General features: G+C 61.6%; 2 protein-coding genes across 13 annotated transcripts in view; one reads left to right on the forward strand and one right to left on the reverse strand.

Annotated features, from left to right (window-relative positions):
• Positions 1-8,483, forward strand: part of TNXB (tenascin XB) — a 56,830-nt gene extending 48,347 nt beyond the window's left edge. For 8 of the 10 annotated variants that reach the window (XM_077904587.1, XM_077904588.1, XM_077904595.1 and 5 more), the window contains 16 exons: positions 99-449; positions 1,765-2,040; positions 3,244-3,531; positions 4,301-4,624; positions 4,921-5,256; positions 5,539-5,661; positions 5,768-5,911; positions 6,055-6,174; positions 6,277-6,420; positions 6,537-6,667; positions 6,783-6,915; positions 7,009-7,160; positions 7,253-7,349; positions 7,446-7,607; positions 7,685-7,848; positions 8,187-8,483. In XM_077904587.1, coding sequence (XP_077760713.1) covers positions 99-449; positions 1,765-2,040; positions 3,244-3,531; positions 4,301-4,624; positions 4,921-5,256; positions 5,539-5,661; positions 5,768-5,911; positions 6,055-6,174; positions 6,277-6,420; positions 6,537-6,667; positions 6,783-6,915; positions 7,009-7,160; positions 7,253-7,349; positions 7,446-7,607; positions 7,685-7,848; positions 8,187-8,291 — 3,050 coding nt within the window. In that variant the 3' untranslated portion in view covers positions 8,292-8,483. Of the gene's footprint in view, positions 1-98; positions 450-1,764; positions 2,041-2,779; positions 3,021-3,243; positions 3,532-4,300; positions 4,625-4,920; positions 5,257-5,538; positions 5,662-5,767; positions 5,912-6,054; positions 6,175-6,276; positions 6,421-6,536; positions 6,668-6,782; positions 6,916-7,008; positions 7,161-7,252; positions 7,350-7,445; positions 7,608-7,684; positions 7,849-8,186 lie in introns of those variants that run through there. The other 2 variants (XM_077904590.1, XM_077904596.1) reach the window with 2 other exon arrangements.
• CYP21A2 (cytochrome P450 family 21 subfamily A member 2) lies at positions 7,975-11,057 on the reverse strand. Of its 3 annotated transcripts, XM_077904612.1 has the most exons (10): positions 10,772-11,057; positions 10,594-10,683; positions 10,332-10,486; positions 10,148-10,243; positions 9,949-10,050; positions 9,763-9,849; positions 9,467-9,667; positions 9,067-9,245; positions 8,882-8,985; positions 7,975-8,776 (listed from the first exon to the last, which is right to left on the reverse strand). In XM_077904612.1, exons 1-10 carry the CDS (start codon positions 10,968-10,970, stop codon positions 8,511-8,513), a joined length of 1,479 nt encoding a protein of 492 aa, XP_077760738.1. In that variant the 5' UTR covers positions 10,971-11,057; the 3' UTR covers positions 7,975-8,510. The 3 variants fall into 3 exon arrangements, with proteins under 3 accessions (XP_077760738.1, XP_077760740.1, XP_077760739.1); XM_077904614.1 differs by lacking the exon at positions 10,772-11,057 and having other exon boundaries at positions 10,332-10,460; XM_077904613.1 differs by lacking the exon at positions 8,882-8,985 and having other exon boundaries at positions 8,541-8,776; positions 10,772-11,055.
• Between the last annotated feature and the right edge of the window lie 1,930 nt (positions 11,058-12,987).

The following is a 12,987-nucleotide window of genomic DNA, read 5'->3' on the forward strand; positions in this document are numbered from 1 at the left end:
GCCCCCAGACCCAGTCACAGCTTCTCCATCCTTCTCCTAAGACCTGAGGATGTCTCCCGGGGACCCTGCCTCACCCTCTCCATGTGTCTCTTTCTCAGCTGCAGAAGAAGAGACGCCAACCCCCACCGAGGTGGAGGAGACCCCCAGCCCCACAGAACCCAGCACAGAGGCCCCAGAGCCCCCCAAGGAGCCCCTCCTGGGGGAGCTGACGGTGACGGGATCCTCCCCAGACTCCCTGAGCCTCTCCTGGACCGTCCCCCAGGGCCACTTTGACTCCTTCACTGTCCAGTACAAGGACAGGGATGGGCGGCCCCAGGTGGTGCGTGTCCCGGGCGACGAGAGTGAGGTGACCGTTGGGGGTCTGGAGCCGGGACGCAAGTACAAGATGCACCTGTATGGCCTGGACAGGGGGCGGCGCGTGGGCCCCGTGTCCACCGTGGGCCTGACCGGTGAGTGACAGCGAGCACCCTGTCTCCTAAGTCTCCTGTTTTGTCTTGCTTTCCTCCTTTCCTCACAAATCGTCCCTTAGGTCCCTCTCTTTTCTCATGTGGCACTAATATCCTTCCTCATCCTTTACTCATGAAGGATGTAGGAGACTGTTCAGGCTTAGTTGGCAGGTACCCTTCACTTCATAAATTTACCTGTCCACTTTCCTTTCTTATCAGCAACATTAAACTTGTTGAAATATTCATATACGGCCTCTCAGGCTCCCGGACTGGGTATTTTAGTGACTCAGACCACGTCTCTGGTCTGCAGTGGCTCTGGTCTTTAGTGGCTGCAGAACCACGTCTCTGGGTTTGAATCCTGCTCTGAACCACTGACTGTGTGAATTCCGACCGTATCTTAACTTCTCTGCGCCTTAGATCCACGCATAGTGGCAATGACAATACTAGAGGCACGTACTTCATATTTTGTGGGAGGATCCTCGTGCCTGTGTGTGAAGCGCTCACAGCCACGCCTGGGATGCACTAAGCACTTTAGAAGAGCTTGCTACAAGACATTTATTTCATAGCCTCGGGAAAGCACTCTCTCTCTTTCGAAGGGTCGCACCATTGACCCATCAGCCTCCTCCGCTCTGTTCCAGCCTCTCTGCCCACAGAGCCCCCCGCAGCCCCCGGCCTGGGGGAGCTGGCCATGGCCACCGTGACCTCTGACACCGTGCGCCTCTCATGGACGGTGGCCCAGGGCCCCTTCCACTCCTTCTGGTCCAGTACAGGGATGTGCAGGGGCACCCCAGGTGGTGCCTGTGGCTCGAGGCCTTCGCGAGATCACCATTTCGGGTCTGGACCCACCTGCAAGTACAAGTCCCTGCTCTTCGGGCTCCAGGATGAGAAACGCCATGGTCCTGTGTCTGTAGACACAAAGACGCGTGATGCTGGAGGCCCTCATGGGTGCTTGTGCCTCCAGACAGGCCTTCACCCCCTTGTGGTGGCAATTAGTGTCCTGTTTCTATGCTCCAAGCTCCAAAGCTGGGGCCTCCTGACCTGATTATTTACTGGGTCCAGTAAACACCAGGTCCAGAGCTCCCCATGACCCCTCTCGTTCCCATCCTTCTCCCTACTTGTCCTACATCCTGGGGATGCTGCTGGCTAACCTGGTTCATCTTTTTCCCTGTTCCTCTGCTGGCCTGCTTCCTGCCAGGTGGCCTAGCCACCCCCTCCCAGCTCTCAGAACCAGCTCCCAGAGCCCTAGCATCCTGACAAAGCTCTGCCAGCTTCTGTCACCATTTCTGTCACTTTCCATACACCTCTCTCTCTACTCCAGGCCCAGACACGAAACCTCCCAGCCTTGGGGAGCTGACAGTGACAGACGTGACCCCAGACTCCATTAGCCTCTCGTGGACAGTCCCCGAGGGCGAATTCGACTCCTTCGTGGTCCAATACAAGGACAGGGATGGGCAGCCCCGGGGGGTGCCTGTGTCCGCAGACCAGCGTGAGGTCACCATCCCTGGCCTGGAGCCCAGCAGGAAGTACAGGTTCCTGCTCTACGGGCTGGCGGGCAGGAAGCGCTTGGGCCCCATCTCTGCCGACAGCAGCACAGGTGAGCCCCAGCCTTGCACCCCATGTTTTCTAGAGTTGCCTCTGACTTAAGCCCCAAGAGCTGCCCCCCACCGGCCTATCCCTGCCTTCAGCCTTTATGGCAGCAAGAGCAAACATTTACTGAGCCTCCATCACGTGCCAGGCTCTATTCTAAGTATTTTATATGTGCATTATTCCCTTCATTCACTGACTGCTGATGTCATAAAAAGAATCCAGTCTTTGGAGCTAAGCAGAACCATGTTCAAATTCCAATTGCCAGTGGTGTGGCCACAGACAAGCCACTTCTTTCCCTCGAACCACAGTTACTATACCTGCATATGCATAATAAATATGGATCAGCACTTAATAAATGTTCCAGTCCTTCCCTCTGTCCCAGCCGAGGCAGGAGGTGGAAAATATGGAAGGGTTTGGCTGTAGAAAGACTATGGAAAAATCTGGAGTCATTGTGCCTATTACTCAGCCCCCTGAGGAAAGGGTGGAGGTGGGTCACTGACCCTTACCTCCCTCCCAGGACCATGAGTCACCCTGGCCAGATGGGGATGGGGCACACAGTCAGCTGGGACACTCAGACTCCAAACCCTCATTATGGGCACTGAATACAGGCTTCTCCTCTGACCCCATCAGCTAACGCCTGTCCCCGCCAGGGCAGGTCTCCTCTGTGTTCTGCTCTCCTCTTTGTTCTACCCCGGCTGCCCCCCTGCCAACCCTGCCCTGGTCCAATGGTGTTAGTGGAGGGCTGGAAAGTGGGTGGGAGGATGGCCCAGGCTGATAGCAAGAGAGAGGAGGTCATGGCCAAGCCATGGGAGCCCACAAGCTTGGCTGGCTGCCCAACCCAGCTCTTAGTGTTTAGGGGTGTTTCCCTGACAACCCAGATACACTCTGGGAGCCTTTCTCGGCTCTGGCCACCTCCTGCTCGAGGGATCAGGGGCCAGGGAGAAACTGAGGCCTTTCTCTACACCCCCAGGGACACTGTCTCACAAGGTGATCTTCTCTGCATTTACTGCACCCTGATCACAGCAGGGAGGGAAGGGGGGCAGGGGCAGTGGCCTCCAGCAGAGATCAAGCTGCTCGCTTTTCTTCCTTTCAGGCAGACTGAAGCCACAGTGCAGGGACCCTTTCCTAGACCCTCATGTCTCCGAGAAGCTGCCAGGGCTGCAGTAAAGGTAGCTCTTAACTAAGGTCTCTCCTCCCACTCTGTTTACAGCTCCCCTGGAGAAGGAGCAGCAGCACCCACCCCGCCTCGGAGAGCTGACAGTGATAGATGAGACCTCCAACTCCCTGAGCCTCTCATGGACGGTAGCCCAGGGCCTCTTTGATTCCTTTGTGGTCCAGTACAGGGACCCAGCTGGGCAGCCCCGGGCAGTGCCTGTGGCCAAAGACCAGCGGGACGTCACCATACAGGGCCTGGAGCCTGGCAGGAAATACAAATTCCTGCTCTATGGGATCCACGGAAGACAGCACTTGGGCCCCATCTCCGTCCTGGGAGTGACAGGTGAGCATGAGTGGGCCTGGGAGGAAGGGAGGTGCAGTGGGGCCAGCTCCGATGGTAACCCGAGGAGTCCATCCAAAGCAGGAGCCAGGGCAGCCAAGGCAGGCACAAGGAAAGGCCCTGGCAGTGGTCCCCTGTCTCCCAGCCCCCATGCTGCCCAGCACTGCCAGCTGTTCCCCTCACTCTACTGAGGCAGCTCTTACCTCCCCGCGGGCAGCCTTGCCAGATAGGGGCAAACCCCCTCCTGTGGATGAGTCAGGAGCATTTTTTCCCAAGTGGAAAATAACTGGAAAAGAAAATAGGTGAGGGGCGTAGCAACCAGAAGTGGCTACAGTGATGGAGCTGGGAGTTATTAACACCCAGCTGAGGTCAGCAGGATGGGGCCCATCGGCCGACCTGGTTGGTGCGATCTGCCCTTCCAGTTTACCAGCCAGCTCCGTCCTCAGCTATGCACCCCCACTCCACCGCCCTGGACCACATGCCCCGCCCAGCTCTTCCTGCCTTGGGCCAGGAGCATAGGCACCCAGACATGGTGGGGAGGGAGCAGGCTGTGCACGCACCTCAAGATGAGACACCCAGAATACATGGAGGAGGAGAAGGAGAAGCAAGTATCTGATGGGGCCACAGTGCTGGTGCTCACGGAGGCCGGGGTTGGGGGTGGGGGGCAAGAATCAGTGCCAAAGCAGGGGAAGGGGAGATTCAAGAGAAGGGCGATGCTAGTAGAGCCTTGGTCACCCCTGCTCAGCTTCTCCCCTGGGCTTCTCCCACGCAGCCCCGGAAGTGGACACACCAGCCCCCTGGAGCCCCGCCACAGAGGCCCCTGAGCTCCCTGAAGGGCCCCACCTAAGGACACTGGCAGTGAGCGACATAACCCCAGACTCTCTGCACCTGTTGTGGAATGTGGCCCAGGGCCCCTTTGACTCTTTCGTGGTCCAGTATCAGGACACAGATGGGCAGCCCCAGGCCTTGCTCGTGGGTGGCAACCAGAACAAGGTCCTAGTGTCAGGCCTGGAGCCCAGCACCTCCTACCAGTTCTTCCTCTATGGCCTCCATGGAGGGAAGCGCCTGGGGCCTATCTCAGCTGAGGGCACCACAGGTACCGCCGGGCAAGGGCCCCGTATCTAGGCCTCACCCACCTCAGGTCTGGGACTGGAAGGGCTAAAGGGGGTGCCCAGAGGCAGTGACTGGAGGGCAGTGTGGAGGGAGGAAGGGGTGCAGCAGCCGCCTGTGGTGCTCCACACACATGCTCACATGGGCCCCAGCTGAGTACCTGCCTCGCATGAGCTCCACCACCTCACATATGAGAAACTTGGGGCCGGGGTGGGGTGGTGGAAGAGACCTGCTCCAGCCCACCAACGTGGTGTGCTTTTGTCTCCCACCCACTCTGTGCAGGGCCTGCTCCTGCCGGTCTGACCCCAGGGGAGCCAGGGCCCCGCCTGTCCCAGCTGTCAGTGACTGATGTGACCACCAGTTCGCTGCGGCTCAACTGGGAGGCCCCATCCGAGGCCTTTGACTCCTTCCTGCTCCGTTTTGGGGTCCCATCACCAAGCACTCTAGAGCCCCACTCACGTCCCCTGCTGCAGCGGGAGTTGACGGTGCCAGGGACGCAGCGCTCAGCCGTGCTCCGGGACCTGCATCCGGGGACCCTGTACAGCCTTACATTGTATGGGCTGCGTGGGCCCCATAAGGCCGACAGCATCCAGGGCACAGCCCGTACCCTCAGCCCAGGTAAGGCCCCACAGTGGGCACATTCGTGTGCTGCCCTGATGTGAGAGGTCTTTGTACTTTGTGGGGCGGGACCTAGTGCCTCCGCCAGAGGGGAGGTTGGTGTGTGGTGGGGCTGAGGGGAATCTCCAGAGTCTTCCTCTCTGAGGTCTGGAGGAAAGGGCTGGTGGTGAGCAGGTGTGCAGCCACTGGGGCCCTGGGAAGGAGCAGGGCAGGGGATCCCGAGGCAGGAGCCTCCCTGCCCGGCACCCTCACTGACATTCCTCGGCACACCTCTCCCCTCAGTTCTGGAAAGCCCCCGGGACCTTCAGTTCAGGGAAATCAGGGAAACATCGGCCCAGGTCAGCTGGATGCCTCCACCATCCAGAGTGGACAGTTTCAAAGTTTCCTACCAGCTGGCAGATGGAGGTGACCCCCTTTTGCCCCCCCTTTGCCCTCCCGCCCCCTGCAGTCTGCTCACCCTGTGGCTCTTGCCTGCTTCCCTGGGCAAACTCCCAAGCCTGTGTGTTTTCAGGGGAGCCACAGAGTGTGCAGGTGGATGGCCAAGCCCGGACCCAGAAACTCCAGGGGCTGATGCCAGGCTCTCACTATGAGGTGACCGTGGTCTCTGTCCGTGGCTTTGAGGAGAGTGAGCCTCTCACAGGCTACCTCACCACAGGTGAGATGGGCTAGGTCCCCGACAGGATGAGGGGGAAGGAGGCGTGAGAGGATTCGACTGTGGACAGGAGGCCCGTAGAGCTTGGGGAGGTGAGGCGTGGAGAGGGGAGCGGGGACAGCTCTGAGCCTCCTCCCTTCTCCCAGTTCCTGATGGCCCCACCCAGCTCCGTGCACTGAACTTGACGGAGGGATCAGCTCTGCTGCACTGGAAGCCTCCTCAGGCCCCCGTGGACACATATAACATCCGTGTCACAGCCCCAGGGGGTGAGCTGGGCTGAGGCCTCCAGAGGGGACTTGGTCAGGGAGGGGACAGAGGCTCTGGCAGGGCACCGAGGGGGCAGAGGCTGATGCTCACCCCACCTCCAGACCCCCCACTGCAGGCCTCGGCCCCTGGCAGCGCGGTGGAGTACCCTCTGGGGGGCCTGAGGCTCCACACCAACTACACAGCGACTGTGCGTGGTCTCCGGGGGCCCAACCTCACCTCCCCAGCCAGCATCACCTTCACCACAGGTACGGCCTGGGAGGTGTGTGCCACAGGGGCAGGGGAGGTCATCTCTATCTCCATCTCCATCTCTATCTCCATCTCCATCTGCATCTCCATCTTCTCTTCCCACCTCCCCTCCCAGGGCTGGAAGCCCCCCAGGACTTGGAGGCCAAGGAAGTAACCCCCCGCATGGCCCTGCTCACTTGGACTGAGCCCCAAGTCCCGCCGACTAGCTACCTGCTCAGTTTCAACGCCCTTGGTGGACAGACACAGGTGCTCCTCTCTCCCTCACTGGCCAGCCCCGCCGGTTCCAGGAGACGCTGCCCGTCCCCCACCTCCTCCAGTGGGTCCCCTGCCCGGCCCTGACCTGCTCCTCATCTATCCACAGGAGGTCGTGCTCCCAGGCGGGGCCACTTCTCACCAGCTTCTGGGCCTCTTTCCCTCCACCCCCTACAGCGTGTGGCTCCGGGCTGTGTGGGGCGAGAGCCTCACGCCGCCGGTGTCCACCTCCTTCACCACTGGTATTTGGCGCTGGGACCTAAGGCGGGGGGCCGAGCGGGCAGCAGGGCGCCGGGCGCGGGGACAGGACCGGTCCGTCATTCTCCTCTCCCCAGGTGGACTTCGAATCCCCTTCCCTCGGGACTGCGGGGAAGAGATGCAGAACGGAGCCGGCACCTCCAGGACCACCACCGTCTTCCTCAATGGCAACCGCGAGCGGCCCCTCAATGTGTTTTGTGACATGGAGACCGACGGGGGCGGCTGGCTGGTGGGTGGCGGACAGAACGCCCAAGGGTCCGCGCGGGGCACGGGCTGCTGTGCCCGGAGCCGTGGCTGATGGTGGCTCCCCCTGCTTGCCAGGTGTTCCAGCGCCGCATGGATGGACAGACAGACTTTTGGAGGGACTGGGAGGACTACGCCCACGGCTTCGGCAACATCTCTGGGGAGTTCTGGTTGGGTCAGTGCCTCGCAGGGACAGGGGCAGGGGCGGGGCCGGGAAGGGCCGGTGGCCGGTGGATGGGGGACTCTGGTGAGAGCACCTCCTTACCCCCAGGCAACGAGGCCCTGCACAGCCTGACAAAAGCGGGCGACTACTCCATGCGTGTGGACCTGCGGGCTGGGGACGAGGCCGTGTTCGCACAGTATGACTCCTTCCGAGTAGACTCAGCTGCGGAGTACTACCGCCTTCATCTGGACGGCTACCACGGCACAGCAGGTCAGGGTGGACCTGGGGCCCGTGGACAGTGGGGCAGGGGAGGGGAGGCCCTCACTGCCCCTTTCACACCGGTCCAGGGGACTCCATGAGCTACCATAGTGGCAGTGTCTTTTCCGCCCGTGATCGCGACCCCAACAACCTGCTCATCTCCTGCGCGGTGTCATACCGCGGGGCCTGGTGGTACAGGAACTGCCACTACGCCAACCTCAACGGGCTCTACGGAAGTACAGTGGACCACCAGGTGAGGGGCTGGGAGTGGCTCAGGGCTCAGCCTGCTGCGGGGTGGCGGGATGAGCGACAGAGCCGCTTGGCGCCTTGGGCTGTCATCTGTGAAATGAAACAATAATGCTAATCTCACCAGGTCATCTCGAGGGAGACATGAGCACGATTTATTGGATGTAAAGGGCCAGCTTAGACTAAGCCTCCGGCCTTTGCAGTTGAGGATCATGAAGTGGGTGCGGGGGGAGGGTGATTGATTTCTGGGAACCATCTCCCCAGATGCCGGGGTGCAGGGTGTAGGCTGGGGAGCAGATGGGACGTCTGTCTGGCTCTGACTCTGTCTCAACAATCCTTTCCCAGGGGGTGAGCTGGTACTACTGGAAGGGCTTCGAGTTCTCTGTGCCCTTCACGGAAATGAAGCTCAGACCAAGAAGCTACCGGCCCCCAGCAGCCCAGGGAGGCTGACCACAGCTCACATCTCCGGCGCCCCAGTATGACTGCCGAGCACTGAGGGGTCGCGCTGAGAGAAGAGCCAGGGGCCACCCTCACTATCCAGCCACCGGAGGAGGGAGCCTTCTCCATCTGCGATCTCACAGCACCATGTTTACAGGGGGGAGGGACGGGGTTTGTACGGGAGAAATAAAAGGAAAAACTGAAGCACACAGCCGTCGTGTGTCCTGCCTGTCATGGGTGCTGGCCACGTCCCAGGACCCCTGCCCCCCGGGGCTGCAGCTGCACCTGGAAAGGCTGCATGCTGAGGTTGACGCCGCAGCGGGCCCGGGGTCGCAGAGAGGGCAGGGTGCCCGCAGCGGGCATCAGCGTGAAGGCCCGGAGCAGCTGCGCCAGCACCACCAGGAGCTCAAGGCGTGCCAGCGGCTCCCCCAGGCACACACGCGCCCCGCAGCCGAAGGCCAGCACTCTGGGGCTGGCGCCGGGGACCAGGAAGCGATCTGCGGGCGGGAGGATAGAACCAGGGTCCAGTAGCGGTGGGGACTGGCCTCCGCCGCCCCCAGCCCTTGTGCCGCAGCCACCGCCCCTCCCCTGCCACCACGCACCGGGCCGGAACTCCTGTGGCCGCTCCCAGACCGTCTCGTCTAAGTGGGCGCCTTGCAGGTTGGGGATGACAACCATGCCCTCGGGGATGTCGTAGCCCGAGATACTGAGAGGAAGGTGGAGTCAGAGGCCCACCAGGATCCCCCACCCTTTGGTCCCCCGTGTGCCCAGCTCTTAGGAGAGTCACCTGCTGGGCCGCGTGGTGCAGTGCGGCAGGGCCAGGGGCACGACGGGCCGCAGGCGCAGCACCTCGGCAACGGTGGCGCTGAGCAGGGGCAGGCGTGTGGGGTCTCTGTACGGGATTCGGGAGCCTGAAGCTCCAGGACCCAGCTCCCGATCCAGCTCTTCCTGCAGTCGCTGCTGAATCTGGGAAATGGGAGCAAGCCTGGTGTCTGGGGTGGGAACCCTGAGGTAGCTGACCCAGGCCTGCCTGGCCTCCCGGCCCCGGGCCCCTCCCTAGAGCAACCCAGTGGAGGAGCCTTCGTGCCCACTGGGAGAAGCGCCCCTGGGTGAACGCATCCCATGGGGGCGGGGGGAGGCAGCGAACCGAGTTCCTGGGCCCCAGCCGGGCTGCCCCCAGGGCGCACCTCAGGGTGGTGAAGCAAGAACGCCACGGCCCAGGAGAGGGTGGTGGCCGTGGTCTCGGTGCCGCCAATGAAAAGGTCCACCACGGACATGTGCACGTGTCCTTCGAGGAGCTGTCCACAGCCCTCTTCTGCTCTCAGCCTCCCCACCCTCTGGAGCATGTAGTCGGTCATGTCCCTCCACTGGCCTGCCACCATGCTCTCCTGTGGTGGGGAGGAGGAGCCCGCCTGAGCGCGTCCAGCAGGTGCGCCACCTGGGGGCAGACTGCGGGGGAGCCAGGCCCACGCGGCCTTCCCACCTTGTGCTGCCTCAGCTGCTTCTCTACGATGTGGTCCCGGTTCTCCAAGGCTCGCTTCAGCCTCCAGAGGCCTGGGTTGGGAAAAAACTGGGGCAGGGGGCAAAAGGGTGCAGCCGCTGGCAAGGAGGCCTGCTCCCCCCGCACCGCCCCTCCCAGGACCCAGGGAGTCTGGGCTGCACCCCTCACCCTGAGAAAGGGAATGATGTCCAACATTTGGATGGACCAGTGCTCCCAGGTTCTCATCAGGTCTTGAACACAGTCATGAAAGGTATGTACTAAGGTGTCCTCCTGCCGAAAAAAAAAGAAGAAAAAAGTTCAGGACCAGAGAGGGCCAGGGAGAGGCTAAAGAAGGGCCCCAGCACATGGAGGGCAAGAAAACCTTGACCTTGTCTCCGAAGGTGAGGTGACAGATGATGGCGCAGGTGAGCAAAGAGAATTCCTTCTGGATGGCCACAGGGGTGCCAGCCTGGGCTCTCATGCGCTGCGGAGGAGGAACAGGAGCTAAGCAGGCCGGGCGCCGCCGGGCAAGGGGCAGCGGAGCTGGGGCGGCTGTGGGGCGGCAGCCTCACCTCACAGAACTCCTGGGTCAGCTGCTCCACCAGCGGCTCCATGGAGCTGCGGATGCCCAGCAGCAGGGCTGAGCGGGTGAGTTTCTTGTGAGCCTTCCACAGCAGGGAGTAGTCCCCCAGGGACAGGTCCTGGTGGTGCAGAGACACCAGCTTGTCTGCGAGTAGGAGAATAGGAGAGGGGAGGGACGGACCATGGGAGCCGCAGGCTGGCCTTCCCGGCCTCTGACAGCCCACGTCCCTCGAGAACCGCCCCAGCCCTTACAGGATGGCGTCTGCGGTCTGCCGGCGAAGTCCACCCATTTCCTGACCATGGCTTCCTCGATGGTCCTCTTAGAATTCAGCACCACCACATCTGGGGAGGAGTCAGAGCGGGGTGTCAGCAGGAAGGGGACCCTACCTCCCACGCGGTGGGGCTGGCGACGGAGCAGAGGCAGACTCACCTTGCAGCCCCAGGCGGAGCCTGTAGATGGGCCCCAGTTTCTGCGTCAAACCCAGCAGGTGGAGGGGAAGGTCGGGCTGCAGCAGGTGCAGGCAGCCAGGGACAAGAGGTGGGAGGTGCAGACCCCTGAGCTTCCACTTGCCCCACAGCAGGCGGGCACCAGCCAGCACAGTCAGCAGCAGCACCCCGAGGAGTAGCATGGCCAGAGACCCGTGCAAGGGCCCTGGCCGGGCCACTTATAGCTCCTGCGGCCCCACCATCCATCCTGTGCTCCGACTTCTGCGGCCTCCTTTGAGTCCTTCCGTCGGGTCCCGGCCCACTGTCCCGCCCACGTATTCCTGGAAGGGCATCGGCCTCCCTGGCCTTGGGGAGTCCACATCTCAAAGAACAGGTCCCTCATCCATCAAGAAGAAAGGAAGGGGACGTGACCCTGACCTTTCTCCCGCAGCCGGAATCGATTTTCTGGCTGCACACCAACCACACAGGACAACGTGGCCACTCTCGGGCCTGCGCCCTCTCCCAGAGCCACCCACCTGGGACCACCATCCCGCCAAAGCTTTATCTCAGAGAGACCACGGCCATCCCTGCCTAACATGCCCGTCCTGGCTTGCCCAAGGACAAAAGGAGATGCAAGCAGCCTGCGTGTTCTTCACCTACAGATGGGGTGACCTTTCGGCCTGGTCTGCCTGGGTCATCCAGGTTACACCTGCAGTCCCAGTGTAATTATTAATCGTGCCCTATTTCAGTCTCAAAAGTTGAAGAACTACATGCCCCCCCAGTTTGGAGCTCTTACTATGTCCTTGATATGCTCTGTGGTGGCAGGGGAAAGGCGCCAACTCAAGCTGGCTTGAGCCAAAAAGAACTCACTGTGCAGATATAGGGGGACCTCAGAGAACCGGAGCGAGCAGGAAGAGAGGGACTTCACTGACCTTGGAATCTGGGGGGTGGGGAGCACAGCTGCCCTCTCTTGCTCCTCCTCCGAGTCTGCCTGCCCGCCCTCTCCTCTCCCTGCACTGGGCTGCTTGTGCTCCCTGCAACAGGCAGGATGGAACTGCCTCCCGGGTCAGAGTCCTCGGGTTACAGGTCCGGTCCCAGGTCAAGGGAGGTTCCTGGCACGTTCGGTCATGAACCCTGCCCCCGCCCCCCCCCATCCCCATTGATGCCAAAGTCCCCAGGAAGGGACCCAACAGCCACAGCTGGGATGGAGGCCCAGCCCTATTCTGGGAGCTGTTGCCCTAAAGGGTGCAAGGCAGGTAGGGCAGGCAGGAACCACTTTAGGGGGGAGGAAGCAGCTGGGAGGCTCAAAGGAGGGGTGATAGCGGCCAGTGAGAGGTCAGGGCTGCCTGGGGTGGGAGTGAGGGCTCGGAAGTGACCAGGTCCCACCCTGGCTCTGTGAACTGATTCTTGCACCCAGGAGGACTTAGACCTTCTCGCCCTTGGCTCTACCCAGAGAGCACAGGCTACGTGGCTGGAGACCCTGCACGGAAATGCTGGCCGAGCCACCGACCAGCTTGAGGGAGCTGCCATTGGGGGTCCTGATGAGGGAGCTCAGGTCCAGGGCTGGGAGGGAACAAGCAGGGGTGGGATCTCGGGGTGGGGTGGGGTGGGCAATGGCAGCTGCTTCCTTCCTCGTAGTTAACACCCCAGACCCGGGCCGCGTCTCACCACCGCAGCAGCTGAATCCCCAGCTCTCGTAAATGGCTTTATTGCGCCCCTGCTGACCAGCTCTGGGGAGAGACCTGATGGGCAGCCAAGGGGCCATGGCAGCAACAGCCTTGGGGAGCCTCTGAGACGTGGGTGGAGGCCATAACCTCCCAAGGTTGCATGGCTTCGGAGGGGCTCCACAGGAAAGAACAGGGAGCCGGGAAGTTGGCCTGAGTGGGAACAAACCTGATCGCCTTGCTGGCCCCAGCTCTTCCACCCCACCTCCAAATCCAAATTTCAGACACAATGGGATTACAAGCAGTGCCTCCAAATGGCTTCTCCAGTGCCTCCAGTGCCCCTGGCCTCTGGGCCTTTCATGGTCTCCATCGTCTGCCTCAAGTGCCCTCACCCACCCCCACCCTCTCCGCCTGATCCCTTAGCTTTCAGAACCCAAGTTAGATGTCATCTCCTCCGGGAAGCCTTCCCCTTCTCCCCTCTCCCAGACTGGGTCAGATGCCCCAACTACGTGCCGCACAGGACCAGGCAGCTCCAGTCATTACATGTTTCAGAGGA

This window comes from Canis aureus, chromosome 7 (genome assembly GCF_053574225.1).
Source record: "Canis aureus isolate CA01 chromosome 7, VMU_Caureus_v.1.0, whole genome shotgun sequence".
In the NCBI taxonomy this organism is placed as follows: domain Eukaryota; kingdom Metazoa; phylum Chordata; class Mammalia; order Carnivora; family Canidae; genus Canis; species Canis aureus.

Coding starts and splice junctions, on each gene's coding strand:
- CYP21A2 (XM_077904612.1), bottom strand. CDS start 10,970: ATGCTACTCCTCGGGGTGCTGCTGCTGACTGTGCTGGCTGGTGCCCGC. Junction 10,244..10,331: donor TGACCCAGGAGTTCTGTGAG/GTGAGGCTGCCG, acceptor CCTCCTCCGCAG/CGCATGAGAGCCCAGGCTGG. Junction 9,246..9,466: donor TCTTGCTTCACCACCCTGAG/GTGCGCCCTGGG, acceptor CCCATTTCCCAG/ATTCAGCAGCGACTGCAGGA.